The sequence below is a fragment of the Lepisosteus platostomus genome, chromosome 14, assembly GCF_059453375.1.
Source record: "Lepisosteus platostomus isolate fLepPlt1 chromosome 14, fLepPlt1.hap1, whole genome shotgun sequence".
Taxonomy (NCBI): Eukaryota; Metazoa; Chordata; class Actinopteri; order Semionotiformes; family Lepisosteidae; genus Lepisosteus; species Lepisosteus platostomus.
In genome coordinates this window covers 7,719,585-7,736,109 of record NC_142624.1, presented here as the reverse complement: position 1 = coordinate 7,736,109, position 16,525 = coordinate 7,719,585, and the positions used below count along the sequence as shown (strand labels likewise).

General features: G+C 40.0%; 1 protein-coding gene across 6 annotated transcripts in view; it reads left to right on the top strand.

The window, feature by feature from the left end:
• bin1a (bridging integrator 1a) overlaps window positions 1-16,525 on the top strand; it is a 62,985-nt gene that overhangs the window by 4,807 nt on the left and 41,653 nt on the right. For all 6 annotated transcript variants that reach the window (XM_088606830.1, XM_088606828.1, XM_088606829.1 and 3 more), the window contains exons 2-3: window positions 14,002-14,082; window positions 15,050-15,104. In XM_088606830.1, coding sequence (XP_088462956.1) covers window positions 14,002-14,082; window positions 15,050-15,104 — 136 coding nt within the window. The remainder of the gene's footprint in view (window positions 1-14,001; window positions 14,083-15,049; window positions 15,105-16,525) is intronic.

Below are 16,525 nucleotides of genomic sequence, written 5' to 3'. Positions count from 1 at the left end.
TATGGTAATTTGGGAATTGATGAGTTTCCTTAATAAAATGCAATATCTCCTGAGTCTCTATTTAGTCACATGAATACTACTAATTTCCAATGTCTATCTTTGATATTCGTGTTGAGGTGTGGTTAAAGACGGACACTTTTTATTCCAACAGCATTAACGCAAATATAGCTAACCTTGGAAGTACTGTACTTACGCAACTTGGGATATAAAACGGAATTCTAATAAAAGTACAGTTTAGATAGTGAACTAATCTTTATTCCATAGTGTTTAACTTCTGTTAATATGGCACAGTCACTATGTGCAGGACTCAGGTTATATCAAAACTACACACCCCCTTGGTCTTTTCACATTTTATTGCATTTAAATCTGGAATCCTAATGTATTTAATGGGATTTTCAGTGCTATTGTTTGATACAAAACACCCATACAGCATCCCAGGGATTGCAGTGTTGCGGCCCTGGGTTCGAGGCAACATGGCTCATACTGCCCGATAGGTTAATTGACTTCTGGGGAATTTGGCTCTGGTGTGTTTGCATGGGGAGAAACTTAACTTGAGGTCTGCTTTTTTTGGTCTTGTGTTATATGTTGTATGCTGCTTAAAGTGCACCCCTGGGGATGAATTAAGTATTCCGAAGTATGTTCATAGCCTTCCTGCTACACATGCTTTTAGACTGCTGTTCATGTACACGGATAATGTACTCCTATCAAATTAATTCTTAAATAAGGTGGATGTTTGTCTTATGTCTAGTTTTATGCTGCGTGTTTTCCCCTATAGTTCCCCTAAAGTGATGAGACTATACAATACATACTGTAAAATGAATACAACACATTCACTGTATACAGTAATAAAACAGAGACCCTGTTACATCTACATCCATTTGATACAAAAAAGTTTAAAAAAGCCCTGCTTACATTTCATTCAGAAATTGGAATGACAGTTGTAAAGTTTTTTTTTTTTGGTGATGTTGGGCACACTCAGTGAGTGGAATAAGACTCGAGGAAAAATAATGGGTTTAAATTAAAAAATACCGTCGCCTGGAATAGTAACACAGCTGGTAATCACCTGTTGTGTACCGAGTGACATTTATGAGCAGGGGGAAATATCCTTTTTGTGCTGGCTTCACTTAACCTGAGCAGTTGCAGTCACAAATGCCCCATAATGCCAGAAATATACATTCTTTTTTCTCGGTGGTAGATATTATTATCATGTGGATACTACATGGGAAATGGGTGAAGTGTTGAAGAAATATGAATACATGTAGAGTGTGACAAGAGATTAGGGATAATAATACTGCCTTAAAGAAATCCTTGCTCACTATTGTTCATAATGGAGAGCGAAATATTGCAAGGGATAACAGTGTCTAAAAAATCTCAAAATCTCCTGGACCCAGTGATTGTATTTTCCACTGTTCTCAGAGAAATTATTATTGGAATAGTGCCTTGACCCTAAATTTGAAAAAGTGGCAACAAAATGGATGGACAGATGAATCGAAAATCGGGATAGGATCTTTCAGCAGTCCATCAGAACTGGAATTAATCTGGTATCGGGGGAATTTAAATTGTAGCTTAGTAGACATTAGATTAAGACATTGTCTGCATGAAATGTTATCTAATCGTCAGTTTCATGGAAAGGTTGGTGAATTTCTTTGGCAGCTCCGAGAGTTTGATGGTTTTGCTTTTTACTATATTGCTTTTTCACTACACAACAATGTGAGAATGCTCTGTGAGAAGCCTGTTGTAGCGTTTGCCTCTATTTTAAAAATTCATAGCTTGAAGTCTTTTTTTCTGTGTGGATAAAGCACTTTTGCAGTGATCCTTCTTAAACACACAGTTTCGTATTTGCAAGTAAGGTAAACGTGTCTGTTATCCTGCAGCATAATATTCTATAGCTAAATGTGCTAAAACATTTTGCAGAGGTATTTTCTAAAGTCCTCTTTGTTAGTTTGCTCAGGGGCTGCTATGTGATCCCACTGGTAAATACATGTGTGAAGCAGGTGTGGTGATTAGTCTGAACTGGTATTATCATGGAGACCTCTTTCTATCACTGCCTCATAGGGCAGTATGAAGGAGTGTTATTTAGCAGTTAATTAGCCTTATAGCTGTTAGATCCTGAGTCTGGACCTATGTAGGGACACCTTGTGGATTTTGCATGTTCTCCCTGTGTTTGCAGAGTTTTTTTTCTGAATGCACAGGTTTCTTCTCGCCTTCAGACACTTGCTAGTTGAGTTAATTGGCGTGTCTACAACATCCTGTTGTGTCTGTGCTCTGTAGAGATCTGACACCCCCTTCTTGGTGTTGCATGCTTACTGCAGTCCTTACCAGCATTAAGTAGCTTTTTGATAATGGTTGTTTTTTAGGTCAAAAGGCATTTATATTAACATATGGGATTATCTTAGCATGTGTTCTGCTGCAGGGATGGAGAATGATCTTTAAATATAGTCTAGTTTCATGCTTTTGGTTATCATCTTCATTAAGCAGTTACAGTAAGTTGGAGATTGCTGTTATGAAATGTTTTGCTTGCTCAAAACAAAAAGCTAACACGGTAACCTTTTTTAATACTTTTGCTGTGTACGTTTTAGAGTGTGGAAAGGAATGCGATTCAAAGTACTGTAGTATTCAAAAAATGAATTGTATATAGAAAAAAAATGGAAAATATATTTTGTTCAATTTATTGTTTATTCACATCCCTGACATTGCTTTTTGATAGAAAGCCTGTCCTTTTTTAGATTTTCCTCCACCTGTTTTAATAAAGAAGCCCGGAATTCAATTTTTTTTTTTTGAAGGGGTTTGGCCTGTTTAAGACTTTCACTGAGCTTGTGGTACTGCATTGCAGCACTCCTGTGTCTGCTCTGTATGTGAGGCCTGGGCTCAACTACTTGTTTCTGTTTGTGTGAGTACGGTAGAAGTCTTCGCTACAAGGACGCAGTACAGTAGGTGAAAGAGCCCAGTCGTGGTTTCTACCCACAGTTACCAAAAAGTAATCTACAGAATTATACTATCGGCAGCAAAGCCACTATGATAAATGTTAAGTGGCAGACTGAAACGTCTTCTCAACCTATAGGCACAACAGAAATCTGTTAAAGATTTCTCCTTCTCCTTCTGCAGTGGCTATCAAAAGTATCCCCCCCTCCCCCGGACATTTGATTGTGTTTCAGTAAAGAATCATAATATTTTTCACTTGGAGTTTTTGCCATTGATTGACAGAAAACACTCTATAAAGTGAAGACAAAATCCGACAGATCCTCCGAAATTGACTAGAAATGTAAGACAGCGATTGCATAAGTATTCACCCCCTTTTACTATGACACACCAAAATAGGCTCTTGTGCAAACAAAAGTCTTTAGAAGCCGTAGAATTGGTGGATTGGAGTCCACCAGTGTGCAAGGTGGGCGTTTCACGTGAGTTCGGGATAAACACACCTATCTCTGGTGGGTCCCACAGTTCCCAACCAAAACTACATCATGAAGACTAAGGAACGTTCAGGGTAAATCTGGGACAGGGTTATTGAAAAGCACCAAGCACGGGAAGAGAAAAACTTTTCAAGGCATTACATATCCCCCAAAGCACAGTAAAGTCCATTATAAAGAAATGTAGAAAATATGGGACTCCCTTCTCTTCCTAGTAACACCCTTTCCAGCAGCATCCTCAGCTTTCCCAGGAGGTCTCCCATCCAGGTACTGACCAGGCTCACACCTGCTGAGCTTCAGTGGGCTGCCAGCTGTGAGTTGCAGGGTGATAAGGCACTCTATATCTACTGTATCTACTGAGCTGGGAACTGATTGGCCAGTGTTTTGAAAGAACTGTTACCATTCTAGGGCACATTTTGACGATAAGGTGGTGATCTGGCGTGGGTTTGAAAAGCGTCTCTTCAGCCTTCAGTGAGCTACAGATACAGATCTGAAGCAGGTTTGAACGTGGCGAAACCTGCAGAATTTCATGGCAGTCTGTGCTATTGTTTCAAAGACGGCGATGGTTTGAATTTTGCTGACAAAAGGGATGTAAGGCGGTCATTGTGGTTGCTGAGTGAACTCCATTTTGCAACAGTTATGTTAACTGTATTGTCTGTGAACATTTGATTCACTCTTTCATAGTATATACTGTACTGTATGTATAATTTTGTAGTTGCTTGTCTCTTGTGACAGATATCCTGTCTTTGCTTGCTCAGATTCATAATATTTTAGTACTAGTTACAGTAAATCTAGAGATGACTAGTACCACATAAATTAGGAAGTGTTGGGAGCCATAATATGAATTATAGTTGCACATTTTCAGTGTCTACACTGGAACCCTAGAATTTTTCGTCTGATGTGCATGCAGTGGGTTGCTTCTTACCCAAATGGCACTACAGGACACAGTGGTTGTTATGATATTTGTTTCTATGACATTGAAAAGTCATTTGAGTTTGTAAAAAAAGTGGTAGAGCCTTCATTTTTAGCATATTTCTTTTTCAAGTGCACAGAACAAACATTTTGTATTTTACTGGAATTGTAAAAAAATAATGTGGTATGAAAAACGCAGTTAAATGAATTGTAAGATCACATAAAACTGCCTACTTGATATTAAATAACTTTTTTAACTCTATCCCTTTGATAGTCATTCATGAAGTGTATCATTTCATCAAGTGAGATGAAGAAGGAGCTTCAAAATGAGCACAAATTATTTCAAAAATGAACTACTGATACAATGCTGTCTTAAGAGTAAAACCATGGAGAAGAACATAATCTATATTAATGGATAATAATCTTTATTATAATCACATTATATATCATGTTGTAATCCATGCCATAAAGTACTGTATAGTGTACTATTTTTTTAAAAGAAAAAAAGTCCAGTAAATAATCCAGTTATAATCCAGTAAAGTGTCCGAAATTGCTTTTTCACTTTGTCTTTAATAAATGATTTCATAAACATCAAGAAGCTATTTTTCCAGAGGCTCCACAATTTGTCCAAGTTACAAGTTCAGGTTACTAAAAATAACATGCTCATTGTGGGAGTGTTTGATCTAGTTATGATGCAGTTATTCAGAGTTTTAAAAGGCGTTGACAAGATTAACCCAGCGAATGCCTTTAGTATGAACAGTGAAATTCGAACCAGAGGGCTCAAGAGGGAACTCTGTGAAAGTGCATTTAAAATGTAGGCACTTCTTTACACAGAGGGTTGTGGGAGTTTGGAGCAAGTTACCCAGCCAAGTTGCTGGAAACACTGCCCTCATCCAAGACAGGGTTGAGTGAGCTCTTCAGATCAGCTGGCTACCAGCTACACTCACATCAACCTTCTCAGAAGCCAGTTAATGTACCCGGATGTTTGTGGACTGTGGGTTGAAACCAGAGCACCTGAATTGAACCTAGTGCTCCAGTGTTGAGTGACGGCAACGCTAACCACTGTGCAACCATGCCACCCTGATCAGTAACATCCATCCACTTTTCTATCTGCTTCTTCAAATTCAGTGACATGGGGGAGCCTGGAGCCTATCCTGGCAAGACGTGGGTGCAAGGCAGGGTACACCCTGGACAGGATCCCAGTCCGTCGCTGTAATCAATGCGAATATATATATATATATTTATATTTTTAATTTTCAGCTTAGCTGACTGCACTGTGTCCCATGATTTCTTAAAGCTGAAATTTTAATCGTACCTAGAAAGGCAGGTGGTTCTGGTCCAAGATCAAATCCTTACGACAGATGGAGGGTAGTGTGGAGAGATTGAAATTCTGTTCATGGGGATCACTGTCTCTCCTGATGTTCCCACCACCTGAATTCCTGGTCGCTACCCCTCTTATTGCAGGTTTTCAGTAGATCTCTGGTACCATCATTCCCTGTCCTTCTCTGCATGCCCACCCTTTTTCATGAGGCTCCTGCCTAAGAATAGACTTAAAGAGACTAAGGCCTGCTAATCCTTATTAAATGCACGTGTGGACTAGAGCTCCAGGCTTTAGGGTCTGGCTGTGAGCAAAGAGCAGTCTATCCTCATGAAAAGTGCCAGAGAGGTCTTTTCCCAGCCCAGATGTAAAACCTGTTTCCTGGAAATTCCTTTTTGTCTGGAAGTGTTTTATGAAATAAAGTGCCTAACCAGGATGAACGAGGGCTGTACTGGAATTGATTAGTTTAAGTCTGATCTGGGTGTGATGTGTGGTTAGTGGAAACAGTTTTTGTGGTTCTTATGTTCAGTTGTTTTTCCAAATGGCATTGCATAATGTGCTGTGTCCTACAAAACCACCGCTGTTGAAATCTTGTCTTCAGATTTACACTGTGTAAAAAAAAGTAAACTTCAGTAAAATGTGGTAGCATTTTGATTCAAGGGCTTAACTGAAATGCAGTTCTGTGTACTTAACATGATGGGTCCTCCGCAACTGACATGTTCTGTTGACACTGCAGTGCTGTATACTTTAACTTAAAAGAAACATGCTAGAATTATGTGTGCTGGAGGAAGTGATCTTTGGGTAGCCTCATTTCTGTGGCAAGTAATCCGATTGTAAAAAATGAATTCAAAACTACAATGTTAACATTGAACGCTTTTATATGAATGAGAGTTTGAATGTTGGCAAAACCTGCAAAGATATAGTAAGCTATTTTTGTTAAGTGCCTTTAAAAGTGGCTTCTCAAAGTGCTTTACAGAACAGCAAAATAATTACCCAGTGAGAGGAGAAGGTAGATGGGCTGGGAAGAAGGTGACACCTGGTTAATTGTAGTGAGCAAAAAAAAAAGAAAAAAAATTGTTTCTTTCTAATGTTTGCGTTGACCAAGCTCCAGGCCTATGGAATAAGCACTCTTTTCTGTGGAAAACTCAACACGATGACTCATGTTTCCACTGCAGCTGTTGCACATTCCTGTTGAAGTGATATTTTAAAAGAACGTTTATGAGCAGCAAAAGGCTAAGTCCTACACGTTTAGCTCTAAGGAGCGTTAATTGGACCTTGGGCTGTGTTGCTCCACATTGTACTGTACATCTAGTTGCACAAGTATGTAAGAACTTCAAAGTATTCTGTGGATCTTGTATCATGTTATTTTTGGTATCTAGAAATTTCAAGACGCAGACTATAGCCTGAATGGATCAGCTGTTTGAAAGATATTCTAGGGTGACATTTTTAGGTACAGGGTGGTACTGTAGTGCAGTGGTTAGCATTGCTGGTTCGCAGCCCTGAGCTTAATCCTGGGGAGCTGTCTGTGTGGAGTTTGTATGTTCTCCTCCGGCTCATATGGGGTTTTGCCTGGTGGTCCGGTTTCCTTCCACGGTCCAGAGACATACCGGTAGGTTAATGGGATTCTGAAAAGAAGTGGCACTGGTGTGAGTGTGTGTGCCATTTGAAATTTAAATATCAAAAACATATAACATGAAGAAATACAGAGATCTACTGTATCATTTACTGCACACTGCTGCTCCTGGAACGGAAAGAGAGAAGATTAGAAACAGAGGTAGAGGAATCCGCTGCTGAAAAACACCTAGGCTAACACAAAGAAAGGTTTAGACACTGATCCAAAATTGTATTATTACTATTTTAGTGGAACAACTGCAGTTCTAATTATAAGACTACAAATCGATATGCTGCTGCCATCAAAGATGCCCGAGTGAATGACTTCATTATCTCTCCATACCCATTTTCTTTTCTGCCGTTCTGTGGTGACGACAGCAGGAAATCAAATGTTGACCTAATAAGAGAGCTGTTCCTGGAGCTTACGGATAAGGATCCTGTTCTACTCTAATTGATCGCAGTTATTACCAACCAGTCTTTCGCTTTTTCATAGTGTCCATAATTCATCTGTACCCCTTGTTCTCTGAGGCTTCATCCTGACATGCCTTATCCTCTGATCATGTCTTTTCAGTTTCCTGTCTTCCAGTTTTCTGCACTTCGCTGGGATTCTTTGTTTCAATTCCAGAGTAGCTGAACTGAGACCTACAGTCTCATCTTCCATTGTTGTACCGGGCCCAAGATGCCTCTGAAATAGAGATCTCCATTCACTACATTTCAAAGTGTTTTCTTGACTTTCTGTCTTATTTCAGAAACAGTTTACTTGTTAAGCTTTTACTTTTGAATGAACTGGTGAAGTGAAGGAACCCTTATCTGTGGGTAGCCTGAGCAGTGAAGGTGTGATAGTGAAGAGCTGATATGCACATTTTTTCCTCCTTTGTAGCTCTGTGAGACTTGGATTTAACAGCTGATGTCAGCAGTCCTGGCACTTATGGCTGACTGGTTGCATCTGAGACCAGGAAGTGAAACTTAAAAAGGCCGCTGTCTCCTAAAACAGCTATTTATAAGATTTGGTTTCATGAGTAGTACAGTAGGTGTCACAATTCTAAAATGGTTACTTTCCCACTTCAAGACTTAAAGAACTGCTTGGGACCTGTTTTCCTAAGTATCTGTCTTCAAATAATGGTGTCTTTTTCCTGATTTAAATGACACACTTATGGATAGAAAAAAGTAACAGCAAGAATTTGCATAACAGGTTTCAGACACTTCTTGAATTTCTACCATAGGAGAAGTGAAAAAGATGCATCATCACTGAGATTGTTCACCTATACTGTTAGAAGGCTTTGTTATTCAGGATGTCAAGTGACAGACAACGGATGTCACTTTTAGTGCCTTTTAGTGAATATGTTTCATGACACATCTTTTTTTCTTTTATAGAATAATGAAATGCCTGATATATCTTCATTATGAATTCATAAAGGAAACACTAAGGTCACTTTTTTAGAGTTCTTAACATTTTATTGAAGAACCATTCCATTAAATGTACAGAAAAGTCATTTGTTGAAGTTCATCATTCCCTTGAGAGCAGGAATAAGTCAGGTTGCTCTGTATACATTTTCATTTTTAATATTTTTTCTAAAATAATATACATATTAATTAGATGTTTTACAGGGTGAAATTAAACCCCCATTTTTTATCGATTGTTTAATTCTATGTAATTTAAGGGAATAAAAAGCAAACAACTGTAAAAGAAAATGCAAATAGGGAAAAGGGAAGTACAGCATATTGGCTTAGATGTTTGTGTGTATGCATAGCGTTTTTAGTGCATTTATACATTGAGCTTCGAAAGAAATGACTATGGATTTAAGTTTTTAGAAAAATAGAAGTTTGGATAGTTATTACATGCTTTAGGTATGATTTTGATTAATTTTGTGATTCATAACTGACCATTCTGTAATATGTATTCAACTACCTGTATATTCCTATACAGTATATTCTATATATCTGAAATATACATGTCACTTATATTTCCACCTCTGCGGGCCTATGTCCTTGAGAACATAAAGATAATAATAATAATGTTTATTTTATATAGCTCCTTTAAAGGTGGCTTTTCAAAACGCTTTACCAAACAACAAAAAATACACAATGAGAATATTCAAAGAGGGAAGACAGTAGATGGGGGTACTGAATAAAATAGGAGCAGAGGGGTAAAGAATGGAACCAGTTAAGTAAAGGCTCTTCTAAAGATGGTTTTGAGTTTGGATTTGAAGGAGTTTAGGGAAAGTGACTCACTGATATCCTTGGGGATAGAGTTCCAGCGAGTTGGGGTTAAACAGGAGAAGGTCCTGTCATCCATACAATGTAGACGAGCTTGGGGGACAGATAGGAGACCAGAATTAGGTGACGAGGTGGGGAGTTGGACGATAGTAGCTTGGACAGGAACTGAGGTACCAAGTCATGCAGAACCTTATACTGTAGGTGAGCATAAGGATAGATAGCACGGAGACCACTTACTATACTAGATTGATTGTTCAAGGGGAGAATAGTGTCGGTGACAGAAAATCATATTAAAAAAAGTAGTATATAGTGCAGAAGGGTGTTAAATCAAAAACGTCCAAATAAATAGCGCTGCCTGCACTGTTAAGAGCTGAGCACAACCATCATTTGCCCGGAATGGGCCAATTTTCCCAGAAGCCAGTTAACCTACCAGTATGTCTTTGGGCTGTGGGAGGAAACGGGAACGACGGGGAGGAAAACAACGCAAACACGGGGAGAACATACGAACTCCACACAGGCAGCACCCCAGGTCCAGAATTTAGCCCAAAGCCCCAGTGCTGAGAGGGAGCAATGCAACTACTGCGCCACATAAAAAAAAAAAAAAAAAATATGTAGTTAAAACTGACTTGTAGCACAACTGTGTAAACATCCAGGAATAAAAGTATTTTTTTAATTAGAACGTTGAGCTCACTGGTCGGAAGGGGACCCAGATCGCATCTTTCTTGTTTACATGCATCCATGTGGGAAAATAGTTTTTAATTTTGATGTCCCAAAGGGAAGGCAAAGGATGAAAGGTTAAAGTGGTCATCTCTGACTTGTTAGCCCTAAAGCAAACTGGCAAGAATTAGCATAGAGCTTTGCGTGTAAACATCAACATTTTTACTGGTACTGATGAGAAAATGGCTTCTATTTGGTCCTCTTTTGCTAAAAACAATACAGACTGCCATTATGGAGGGTTCTTTTCAGAGGAATATTACTGTTATATCCCATTACTGACAAAAGATAAGTGTTGCACAGTTTTCTCTGAAAATGTTCAGAGGGTTAGACAAAACTGTGCAACACTTATCTTTTGTCAGTAATGGGATAAAACAGTAATATTCCTCTGAAAAGAACCCTCCATAATGGCAGTCTGTATTGTTTTTAGCAAAAGAGGACCAAATAGAAGCCATTTTCTCATCAGTACCAGTAAAAATGTTCAGTACAGTTGTGTTTCTGATTTAAAGACTATTAAATAAATAAATTAAAGAGAAACTCCATGTAATTTCTTTGATCAAATGGAATGGATAATTTAGAGGCAGAGTTCAAATGTGGAGCTCCTATTAATAATAGCTGCAAAACATTCTGTGAGAGCATAGCCCCGTAGGGACTACATTTCCCAGACTTCTCTGGGGGGGGGGGGGGAGTGAGCCCCTGCTCACATTCACAGGACCAGCTGCAGGAAGTCAATTGGTCAGATAACTGTTAAAAAGCAGGAAAGCAGTGGTTTCCTGTGTCATTCTGGGGGTAGTGAGTGCCTGCTGTTGGAGGGGACAGAAGACAGAATCCCTGTGTGCACCACTGACCAGAGGAGAAGGACTGACCAAGGATTGAATTGGTGAAGAGACTGAGAGTTTGTTTATTTGGAAATTCCCTGAGGAGACTTAGGCACTGTGTGCTCCATACCAGAGTGACCAGAGCAGAATCAGAAGTGAAGGTCAGAAACAATGAGGTGGGAGGTCTTCAAGCCCGTATCCGACAGGCCACCTCTGAAAAGAGACAGCTGGTCAAATAGGTGTGTGAACTGGGCACCAAGTTGGAGGATGAGCAGGAGCAGAGAGGCCTGGAGATTGCAGCAAAGAAGAAGCAGGAGAGAGACCTCAAGGAAGTCGAGGACCACACTGAAACTGTAAACAAAGGCCGAGAAGGGGCTATTAAACAGCTGCATGAACCTCAGGCTCCGATGAAGGACTTCTAGAAGGAACTAGAACAAGCCGGCATTGCCAAGGAGGAAGTGCTGACTGCAGCCAAGGTAAATGAGAAGATGACCAAAAGCCTGGAGGCTGAGCTCATGCAATTGCAGGAGAACCTGACTGCAGCAGAGTGAACCTGCAAGCAGGCTGAGGCTCAGAAGGAGAAACCGGCTGATGAGCTGGCCAGCAGCGTTTTGAGAACGTCGGAACTGGCTGATGGGAAGGGCCGTCATCTAGAAGCCAAAATCTCTAAGCTGATGGAAGAGCTGGAGGAGAAGCAGAACAGCCCAGAGGAAGCTGGAAAGGCCACACGTCTACATGTCAAGCTGCAGTCTGAGCAAAACGCACCTCAGGAGACAAGGACGGATCGCACAGCAGCAGCCAGAGTTACAAAATAAAGAGCTGAAAGCAAAAGACTTGTCGTGGAAATTTACCTATCAAGGAAGCCACAAGAGAGAGTTCTCACCTGAGTAAGGTCTTTATTTCAATATTGCAATATTGGGAGCCCTGTTGCCACTTTGCAGAGTGCAACCAGAGACTCAATTTTTTACAAGCAGTACAGGGTTTTTATAAGACGTTGCACTGTAAAAAAGCTCAGCACCTTGTCCCTTCTAAAACTTCCCCTTTCCCTAAGACAAAACAGATTACATCATATCTGTCAAGAGGCAGAAGTAATTCAGAGAAGCTTCAACTCCAAAGGTGAGCAGTACAAATAGTTTCTGGCTGGAATAGTGGAGGTCCTGCGTACAACAGGGGTACAGTTGTGGCACCTGCCTGGGAGAGAACTGGATACTGGTGTGTCTGTCCTACCATTTGAAAGCTACATTCTTCTACAAAAAGCATTGGAGATAAGACTTCATTTTTCTGTCAAGTGTCTTTGCCATTGACCGTGTTTCTAACTTGTATGGTAGGGAAGGGATGATAATTAGCATGGTAGACTACCATTTTAGCTGTAGTCTTGACGTTGCAATCTTCAGGCACCTTGTCTGTCAGGTATCCAAAGCCTACATGTGCAGAGTCCGCATAGAGAACAACCCTGATAGGGCCATAGTTAAAATCAAACGTGCCTTTTTAAGAAACGGATTCATTTCTCTGTGTGCGTGTGAAGGAATGGCCTTTGCCTGTGATTTTTTCTTTTTTTTTCGTAAAACATCCAGAAATCATTTAAGCACGTCCCCTCCGTACTGCAGCACAGCATGTTCGCTATTTTGAAAAGGCCATGGGCTGAAACCATGGGCACTTACTGTAACTTCAGAATTTTTAGAAACATCAGCAGTCAGCAATACTGCAAAACCTATAGCCACATCCTCAGAATGATCAAAACCCCAGCAATGCTGTGCTGTAGTAAAGACGAGAGGTGAGTAGTTTGCCTATGAGGTAGTGTACAGTATATATTACTCATGTGTGGAGGACATATTAGATATTGCTTCAATTTAAGCAGTGGTCCTTGTGGTTTCCACTTTCTTTGCGTTGGATATTTTAAGTTCAAAATGCATTATGGTATCTTTAGAGTTTAAACTATTTCAAGCAGCAGTAGTAGAAAAGTTAGCATTTGGAAAGAATTCATTTTCTTCATTTTAAATAGCTTGTTTCTATTCTTTTAAAGCACATTCAAAGTTTAAAGTTTTTCAGACTGTACTTCTAAATGAAGCCTTCCAGTAGATCTCATCGTTTATGCGTTTTTATGAAACAGATTTTTTCCTGTTATTAGGCGCATATGCTGTAGGTTTTCTTAGTGGAACGTTCCTGACATCGTGTTATTTGGCTATTTTTGATAAAATTAAATATGGTGATGTGTCTTGTTTTATATAACATTGGAGAAATAATGCCAGGACTTTCTTGTGAATGGTGCAGGACTTCACAGCAGGCCTGTCCTGGTTTTTTGTCAATCCAAGTTAGTGCTTCAAACTTAGATGCCCTACATAACTGGGTAAAAATCCAGTCTGCACTCTGTAGTCAGATGAAAAGATGCATTTTGTCTAGTAATGACCTGGGTATTAAGATCCTCCTCATTAAGGCCTGGTGGAGTTTGGACAGTAAGAGCTCTTTCTGCTTGGTTCACATCTTTTCAGTATTAGGGAGTGAGACACATCAGGCAAAACACATTTTTAAATTAAAATAATTATAAAATCTACAGGTAAGTGAAGCCTTACTTGTGTAGTTCCTATTGACCTACAGTATCGAAGAACTCAACAGAACACTTATCATTTTCTCCGACTCAGCCTTGACAACTAAATATATAGTAGCAGCTTATTCTGGAAGCATCTCCTGTCTTTCTACTTCGATTTAGCTCCTTTTAATTTTATGGTAGCGTTCACACCCTGATTCTGGTGTCTGTCTTAAGCTCAAAGGACTGAGCGTTGATATACTTTTGTCATTTCATTTTAAAATCTTGACCATTTCAGTTGTACTGCAGTGCTGCTGTATGTGTTTTTTTTTACTGTGGTGAAAATAAATGTAACGCCCGACTACAGTATTTCGAGCAAATTAGATACTGAAATAAGTGATGGGCCATTCTTACATGTCTACAGAGACAGGTAAGTGAGGAAAAACTTGAATAAAAAACTGTGATTTGTCTTTGATACAGGTTCTCCAGAAACTGGGAAAGGCGGACGAGACAAAGGATGAACTCTTTGAAGAGAGTGTTGTAAATTTTAACAAGCAGCTGGTGAGTTTCTTCCTCCTTGTCCAGTACCATTTGTATGGCAGTATGGATACATTTTCTTATTTTATGAACACATTTTTATTTTCGCACACACAATAAAACTTGTCTGTCTCACTGCTGCTCCTCTCCAAGATTCAACTTTTGGGACCCCTAAAGTATAGCTAAACCAATACAATGGGGACCCCCCCATGTAATAAAGTTTGATGGAAGCCTCCATCATCCCCTCCTATCTCTCAGGAACTTGAACTTGAACTTGAACTTTATTGCCATATGTAACCGGTACTGGTACAATGGAATTCTTACTTACAGAAAGTCTCTCGATTGTAAAACAAGTGTAAAAAAGTCCTAAGACCATGATCAAATCAAAAGTTTAAAACCAAGATCCAAGATTTCCAGGGATGTCACACAAGGGAATACAGAGGCTCCTGGTGTAGAAACAACAACCTGTTAGCTGTATTTAAACATTTTAGACCGAACTTACTGACAAGGAATATCCTTTCTTAGAATTAAGGAGAAACCAGAAGAGACCTTTTTCCAAAACATAATAACCTATGCACACCCCCAAAACAGGTAAAATAGTATGTGGGCATGGAATACACAGGGGTTTAGATACCATTTAAATAGGGGGTAAATACACTTTACATTTCTTTTACAGAATGTGTCCTTCAATGGTTATGATTTATGAGGGAAATAGTCTCATCTCCAGCTCTCACCAACAGTGCCTTGTGTTTTTAATTCCTCTCGGTGTATTGATATTCTCAGTAAAGTGCTTCAAGACAACCCTGTAAGGTCCTAAGGTCCTGGTCCTGATGTGAAATTCTAAATTCAAGTGTGGTGTGGTCTTCAAAACGCATGAATGCACGCCTAACAATCCTTTTACACTCCAAGGCTGCACAGCGGTGACCATCGCAGTGTGCTTTTGATTTTCATTACATGTGAGCTCTTTTTTTTTTCTCTTTTGTTTTTCCAGACGGAAGGAACCAAGCTCCAGAAGGATCTACGAGCATATTTAACATCTGTGAAAGGTATGGCGATGGCCAGCTGGGAATAATGAAACACCAGGTCATTTCAAGGGGTCGTATTTCCCTTCCCTTTATTTTCCATACTAATACACAGTATTAGTTTCCAGTTAGTGTTTGTTCCCGTGGTTATATGTACTGTACAGGCATCCAGTATGTATCAGGTTTTATTTGGATTTTTAAGGACTTTTTCCTCCTCCCACCCTCATGGGGGCGCTGTGGAGTAGGCTGCTTCTACCAGGGCAGCCGGACACGCCTCCTCCACCTGTCAGTCACGCCGGTCGCTGCGGAAACACAGTCAGACAGAAAGCTTACTTCACCTGTGGGTAATGATTTAACTTACGTGCACAGATTTTGCCCCAGTCTCTCTATTAAACAAGCATTAAACAAGCATTAAACCTTATATGGTTCTATACATGCCTCAACCAGCCTAACTCCCCCCCACAATGACAGTTGTTCTGTTACACGTTTCCATACCTAGGTATAAGGTACTCTTCAGACATTTAAAATGGTACAAATATTGCCCCATGGACAGACTGAATAAAAGACACTGCAGACACATTTTATATGACAGCATCTACATGAGAATAGTGTGTACACTCTGATGAAAATCTGAGTTAAACCATGTGATGGTTAGGTACTTCCTGAGTGATATCTTGAGATGTACTGTGTATCTGTTTTGTAAAAGTTACTCCTTTGTTTGAGCCATGATCTCCACCTGCAATGAGTAATTGGTGTCAAAAGCAGAAAACTTGATCAAAGGTCAGTGTCTGGTATGAGTGAAGGTCTGTATGGCCTTTGTGTGTGGATTACTCCAGTATAAGGTGAGGGAGACTATTTAAGAATCTCCATGTGGCTGTTGAGATAAGATAAGACATTAAGATCACTTTATTAGCCATATACAATTTCTTGCATTAGGAATTTGTCTTTTCACATACCCCAGCTTGCTCTCCATGAGACACACACAGGGAGAGAAGCTTGGGGTCAGGGCGCAGGGTCAGCCATATATATGGCACCCCTGGAGCAGCTGGGGTTAAGGACCTTGCTCAGGGGCTCAACAGAGTAGGATTCAGTGGTTAAGAGTTGTTGGCTCACAGCACTGAGCTCCTGGGTTCAGTTCCTGGTTAACTATCGGTGTGGTCTCCTCGTCTTCGCAGGAGATTCCTCTGGGCGCTCTGGTTTCCTCCCACAGTTGAGAAACATACTGCTAGGTTAATTGGCTTCTGGTAAAACTGGCCCTGGTGTGAGTGTTTGCATGTTTGTATCTGCCCTGCGATGGACAGGCTTCCTGTCTAATGTGTACCCTGCCATGCTCCAGTTGCTTGCTGGGATAGGTTTCAGCTTTCCTGGTTAAAACTGTTAGAAAATGGATAGATGGTTTAGAATGCATTTTAAACCGTTATGTATAAGAGCAATGTAAAATAATG